Below are 7,500 nucleotides of genomic sequence, written 5' to 3'. Positions count from 1 at the left end.
TGTTTCGGCAGCACCAACACTCTTCACAGAGTATGGTTGCAATGGATGGACAGATATAACCAAGTGTCCCAAGAATAATTCCAATGGTTCTGAAGGAAAAGGTTGGATATATTCATTTAGTTTACTTCAAGGTATATTTTATACTCGCTGAAATACCCGGCGTTTCCAGGGGAAATTGCATCATATATGTATTTAAGTATTTCCTGTATGACAAATTGGGGAATGTTGGCCTAATGGTTTTGTATGAATTACCAATCTTTGGCATTGCAAAAAAACGCTTGGACCACTTTCCCTTCTTTTAACTTCTTTTTATAAATTTTATTTTTGTATACAACAAATTACTGCAACCTGAACATACGATCTTCACAAAACATATTACTCAATCGCTCCTGGAAAAATCCCAGGCAGTGTCTAAGAACGTACTCACTTGAAGCCTGAATACGGAGGTGTTATAATAAAAGTGTGGAGCAATCATTTAAATAACAGGCACACGTGTAAACATTATAATGATTAAATTTGTGTTGTTGACAACAAATCACGCCAACCTCAACATACGACCTTCACATTACATATTACTCGATCGCTCCCAGGAAAAAAAAAATGCAGGCAGTGTATACATTCCTCCCCGATTAATCCTTAGTCATTTCCCTTCCTAATCTGTCAATGTGTTGCTTTTATAAATCACATATGTAGATATGGTATTCTTCATTTTTCTTTTTCACAAAGTTTTGTTCATGATAATGTAAACTTCTGGCTTGGCATCTACCCCACTGTTTTTCAAGGAACTATCATGAGGCACTAACTCAAAGTCATATTCACTCAATCTCATAATCTTCACCATGGTCAAGGTACATATTTTCCAAATCAAACCTCAAGGAAATGTACTTGATATGTACAATGCTACGTCATTGCATGAAGTAATGGTGACCATGATTAAATTTAAGAAATTAAAAATATTTGTGAATCAACTTTGAGAAAAAAATTAAGGATTGTGGTATCTTGCATAGTGTGACATTTTAATGTGCTCCTCCTGTGCAGCATGAGAACACATGCAAAGGAAAAGGTGCAAATTGATGTGTGTATGTGTTTTTTTGACCTGGCTGTAGTTTTTCGTATTATTTGATGCTCGTACAAATTCTGGTGCATCAGGGGGCATCTGGTAGTGCTCCTTCATATCGTCCCAATTTTTTTTGTACAAAACCTGGAGGCAGAAATAAATGATGGGGATTGAGGGAGCATTAACAACAAAGAAAAAGAGAGCATTCATTAGACATGCACATAATTATCTCAAAGTAGTTTTGTTTCGGGTGAAGTGTAGCATCACCTTAAAGACAAAAGTATATTGCAATTGATCTAACCCACTTGTACTTATTGTCATTGCTGTGGTATCATTACCCTCCCAACCATGGTCTTTGCAATTGATCTACAAAACACAATCGAATGAATCGATCTGAATTAGAATTTCTGTTTTCCCATGCAAAATAACTGCACGTGCAGATCAATGAAAATGTCAATTTTGTGTTTTAACTACCATCACATCTGTTAACTTCTGCCTGACACCACAAATAAAAATGCTCAAGCAAAGGAGACCGTCAAGAGATGATCCAATTTGAGTGACTAGCATCGTTTAAGTCAGTGATCTTCACTATTTTTTAGGAGGGGGCCACTTTTGCCGATAAGACATCAGTGTGAGAGCTGCCACACCACCTGTGGGACTCCAAAATGCGTTATTAGGCCCCGCCTCCACATACTATTTTTTTGGGGTGTGGTTACTGGGCTGCAAGCATAATTGTTTGCATTCTGCCATCTACTAATGTAGTTACGTGACTTTTATGCATCGCATTGGAACACTCATTAAAACTCATTGAGTCAATTTGAGAGCATTTATGCTGGATTATTACCCCCACCACCGAAGGTGAAAGAGGTTATATTTTCACACCACTCTGTTTGTTTGATTTTGTTGAAGATCCGGATCTGGATCTGATTACTAGAATATTTTAGGCGATTCTTCACAATTGAGAGATGGGGTGAAAGCCCGCGAAACTAATATATAGCACAATATCTCAAAAAGTTGTGGAAGGATTCGGATGAAACTTGGTGGACTGGTTGGGTGTGTGGCCACGACAAACTGATTCAATTTTGATGAAGATCGGAATCCGGATCTGGATAAAATAATTATTTAATTTTTTAAGTGATTCTTCACCATTGAGAGATAGGGCCAAAAACGATATATCGCATGTTATTTCAAAAATGTATTGGGCCCGATATGTTCTCATGGATCAGGCATTATGTGGCGGAGGTATGTGCTCCATTGAGTGCCCTTCTAGTTATGGGGTTTTCACAATTGTGTATTATCGGCCACATGTCAGGGGCCACATTTTGGCTACCAGGAGCCTCCAGTGGCTCGCAGGCAAAACAATGAAGAACTAGGGGGTTAAATGGTCACCAGAAATTGCATCCAAAGTCATGGTTTGCCAGCATGAATCATCATCATCATCATCATCATCATCAAGCTTAATTTCATGAGACAATCTGAGGTGGATATCAGCCAGATGGGTCAATGTGTTGTGGCCCTAATAAATCAAATATTCATGTTGCTGCTGCCCCCATCGAAATTCAATAAGAATCTACATCCTAACCCTAAATCCTCATCTCGCTCCACCTCCTTTATCCACAATGTACACACCAGTTTGAACATCCCCCCTCCCCCACACACCCTCTCCCCAGTGCCTTTTACTGTGCATATGTGTAAATATGATGCCTTTCGATGAATCAATTCCAAACTAGAGATAAAATGAAATAAATAAATTTTGAGTGGCCCCCAAAACATTTTGTACAACATTTGTCAGTGAATTATTATCCACATTTTTGGCAGTGTACCACAAAACTGAATTGCAATTGGACCAGCTCTCATCGTTACTCAATGATTATTGATTTATGCATCTCTAACATCATCTCTGTTGTACCAGATTTTTTGAGGATAAAATGCTAACAGACTTGGTTTGGGGCACAGTGAGATTTTTTAAATTATTATTTCTTGTGAAATGAGTATTGGGAAGACTTTAAGGTGACTATTTTGTTCAATAAAAGGCATCATTATAATTCTGTTTAAAAATATATATATTGTGAGCATTCACATGTAAACCAGCCACAATTAATCAATGATAAAAATGGAGTAGTAAGGCAAGAAAACGTGAATAAATAGCAGCAGCAACTAAAGTAAGATTTCAGGCTACAAAAGGAGGACCCAGATACCCGATGGGCACACAAGCAGCACACATCATGGAGAGTACCTGGCTCACAAGCTGCCCTACTTTCTTGGCATGCTCCACATCACGTGCTGTATTGTCCACATGACACATTGTTCTGCCAGCCTCCCCATCCTTCTTGTACTTAACCTGGAAATGAACAAATAGATAGCTTTAATGACACCTATGAGCACAAGGTCAATGGCATCAAACTGATGCTGATGTTAAGTAAAGCTGATGGGCTGCATATTACTCAACCTGGGTCCTTCTAAAAGAAGCAAATATTTTTGAGGTATATTCTAGATGTTATCGGTACTACGAGCATCATGATTGAATAATATCCTCAGGAAATGCAGCATATTTTGTTGATGGTGTTGATTTATGTCGGTCGAACAACTTCTTGAATATCATTATTCGGTGTCCTACCAAAATATCATGAATACCCCTTTAAGTCATATAAATCGACCATATTTTACCCACAGTCCATTTGAGCTTTAAATGTAAAATTTTAGTCCAGTTTGTCTTTAGTATGGAACATGCCAAGAACAAACAGGACTCAAATTATATTTTTTTGCATTCAAATGAGGTCATTTATTTACAGGTGTCATATACTGTTCATCATTTTGGACAAAAGTTTTTTTTCATTAGAGGACTTCTTTCCAAGTGTATTGGAGCATTATTTGTCGATATTTAAAATAATCTTTAGAATTAATGACAAAAAGAAACACCAACAAAAAATGCCCCCCTCCCTCTGCTCAGCAAAAAAAAATTTTTCAGTGCAATGTAAATTTTTGCATCCCCTTCCCCTCCCCAACCTAAAATCATGGATCTGTGCCTGCTTATAGGGCTGTACAATTTGGGTGTGCAAAATTGAAAAATTGCCTTGGTATGGTGATCTGAACAGAAAATACAGCCTGTGCATGGAGGGTTTTTTAATTTACATATGAAAGAAAATTTTATTTTAAGTCAATATTTTTGTCACAAACAAAAACACTGTTTTTATCCTGTGATGAGGTTGAAGCACAAGAACTGTTTCTTTCATTATCACAGGCAGGTCAGTGGTTTCTCTGTTTATCACTGTCGATTTCCAATATGTCTCCAGCTCTTTTTTATCACCAGTCAGCTCTTTTTTCGATCACCAGTCACCAGATATCCACATATAAATACTATTTTTTAGTTGTGCTTAACTCTTTTTCACACATATATCTTGTGTGTTCGTCTGAGAAGTTTTTTGACAAAAGGATTTATTTTTACGTATAAATCGCAGACACCGCAATTAACCTATTTAATGGGTCTTTGGTGTGCCATTATTTATAAGGAAGAAGCAAGGACTTTTGTGGACTTTTTGTGATCGTATTTACTGGCATTTCTGTTTTAATATATAATTTGTGGACATTTTATGAATAATATATTTATTTTAAGTTTTTATCATTTGCATTGTAAATATTTAATTCGTTCTTTTAACTCTTAATTTTCTTCGTTTAAAAACGAAATATATGCAGTTTTTCATCACTAAATATATATTTCTTTTATTTCTGTAATCCATATGCTTCATGTTCTAATAATTCCTTTTCTTGTTGTAATCTTTTGTTCTGTTATTCAAATGTTTCACTATCATTACCACCTTCATCCTCATAATATCATGAAAACTCATCATCTTCATTATCACTGTTATACATATTATTTATATTATAATAAATGTTTTTGTTTAAAATAAAAAATTATGAATGATTTAATCTCCTTTTCTATTTTTTTTGGAAAGTAGTATGACCGTAAATGTAACTCCTTTCATCATGGGAATGGGAAGGGGAAGGGGAAGGTACCAAAAAAGATGAATGGTAAATTTTACGTAAAGTTTATTATTATATAAAATAGGAATTCCACAAATATATATATATATATATATATATATATATATATATATATATATATATATATATATATTATACTAGCGAGGTATGCTTACACATTATAAGCAATAATAATTGTCTCAGATTATTGTTTCCCCATTGTCTCAGATCGCTCACCTGCATTTGTGTTTTTCATTTAATATCTTCATTTATTTATATTTTCATTTTCAAATGCTTTCTGATGGTTCTGTATTTTTTCACGATGTATCAGCTTCAATGTCCATCGGCAAGCAAAATTTTTGCTTTCTACGTCACCTGGAAGGTACCAAACTTTAATATCAGTCAGTCAGTCGGTAGGCCTGGCGTTGGCTTAATGGTTAGGGTGGTGGGCTTGGGATTCGAGGATCCCGAGTTCAAATCCCACTCGGCTGTTTAATTAACACCAGGTGGGGTTGACTCTGCCCCCTTCATCCTTCCGAGGTCGGCAAAATGAGTGGTAGCTTGTGGTATCCTGTGCCGGAGGAGCGACCAGTCCAGCATTGTGCCCTACAGCCAAGGAGACTGCTTCGGCAGCACCAACGCTCTGCATCGATTATGGTCGTAATGGATGGTCAGTCAGAATGAACTTTATATATACTAGCAGTGTGTGCTTAGACATTGTGTAAGCATACGAACCGTGCTTCCACATTGTCTTGGGTCACTCACCTGCATTTTTCTCATTTTTTTTTTCATTTTTTTTTGTTTTTTTACATTTATTTCTATTTTCATTTACGGATGCTTTCTGATGGTTCTGTGATTTTTTTTTTTGGGTGTGTCGGCCTCAATGTCTATTGGCACACAAATTTACCATGCTTCCCCGCTTTCTCGGGTCACTCACCTGAATTTTTTTCAATTTATTTGTATTTTCATTTATGGATGTTGTCTGATGATTCTGTGATTTTTTTTTCTGGTGTACTGGCTTTGATGGCCATCAGCATGCAAAATTTTATCTTTCTACATCACCCAGAAGGCACCGATCTTTAATATTCAGTCAGTCAGCGAGTCAGTCAGTGAGTCAGTCAGTGAGTCAGTCAGTGAGTCAGTCAGTGGTTAGAAAGAGCTTTATATATTAATATATATGTATGTACAAATATATATATTTGATGATGATTTTCTGTTAAAAAATGTGAAAGAGGACTTGAATGTGCCCTATGTAATATAATCCCACACATTTAAATGAATGTGATTTCACAAATTTTCACACAATAAAGAATAGTGGGCCAGAACTCTTATTTTTATCCAACTATTATCACCGTGGAAGGTTTTCCTCCCAAAGACAAGGTCAAATTAATTTTAATGACTGACACCCATGTGTTACCGCCAACATGCAGCTTACTTCACTAATATTGTCTTGTGCCTTCTTGATCCTCCGTAACAATGGCGTGTCTGGCACAGTCGTATACCCTTCGTGCTTCTTTTTCTCATAGTCCTCTTTGTATTTCAACTTCATATATAAGACAGAAGGAAATTTGTTAGGCCTATAATCAACAACTGCAGTGAAACAAAATCAATCTATTCACAATTATTTTCCTTATCATTAGAGACCCGTGACACTCACCTCACTGAACTGATCAAGCATTTTCTGACTGTGTTTCAACTGTGGCGTCATAAACATGATCGAGTCAATTTTTTCCTTCTTCTTCACTTTCCGCTGTGGTGTTTCAGCTTTCTTCCCACTGACCCGCTCCACCTCCAATCGTTCGGATGGCTCATGGATTTCCTCCTTTGTACAAGGGTAATAGGGTGGGTTAGAGAAATGCAATCACCAATCCAATATATGATATTCAATAATTTGTATTGTAATCCGATGTGCAAAATGCATATGTTCATAACAAGGGGGAATCTGGTATTTTGCAGTGAATCTGATTTGAAGGTGGTGACAAAGCAGTAGTATGGAAGGACAGCATGGTCAATGTTGTAGTATAATCCCAAATAAATTTGCTGATAACATTTTGAGAATCTCATGAGGTGGGTATAATGAGCAAGGTATATAATGTAAGCATGATGTGAAAGTGTAATTGACATTGTGCAATGCTGCCATCTATTGCTAGTGAGTAGAACACAACAGAATGATGGATATTGCATTGGTGATAGTGGAAAAAACAATGAAATATACATAAAGAAGAAGAAGAAGAATCTTTCATTTGAACTTACACAATTGGTAGCTGTAACACTAAATTGTGTGTAATTTGAGATAAAGAACCTAAAAATATATAAAACAATAACAGGAGTAACCCAAAGATACACACTGAAAAATAGTTTTTCATAACTAAAGATAAACTATCAATGACATAATGACACGATTATGCGTGAAGCCAATACAAATACTGAAAATAAACACGTTTTATAAACTCTTAGTTTAG

The 7,500-nt window shown here is 36.1% G+C and overlaps 1 protein-coding gene across 4 annotated transcripts in view; it reads right to left on the bottom strand.

Moving 5' to 3' along the window:
* The window catches only part of NEB (nebulin), a 439,712-nt gene that overhangs the window by 391,970 nt on the left and 40,242 nt on the right, over positions 1–7,500 (bottom strand). For all 4 annotated transcript variants that reach the window (XM_085869257.1, XM_085869259.1, XM_085869258.1 and 1 more), the window contains exons 5-8: positions 6,696–6,860; positions 6,474–6,581; positions 3,294–3,398; positions 1,097–1,201 (exon numbers count right to left, since the gene is read on the bottom strand). In XM_085869257.1, coding sequence (XP_085725383.1) covers positions 1,097–1,201; positions 3,294–3,398; positions 6,474–6,581; positions 6,696–6,860 — 483 coding nt within the window. The remainder of the gene's footprint in view (positions 1–1,096; positions 1,202–3,293; positions 3,399–6,473; positions 6,582–6,695; positions 6,861–7,500) is intronic.

This window comes from Eptatretus burgeri, chromosome 2, assembly GCF_056783735.1.
Source record: "Eptatretus burgeri isolate ZD-2024b chromosome 2, Ebu_testis_v1, whole genome shotgun sequence".
Lineage (NCBI taxonomy): Eukaryota > Metazoa > Chordata > Myxini > Myxiniformes > Myxinidae > Eptatretus > Eptatretus burgeri.
Note: the sequence above shows the minus strand (reverse complement) of the source record. Positions and strands in the feature narration are given on the sequence as shown.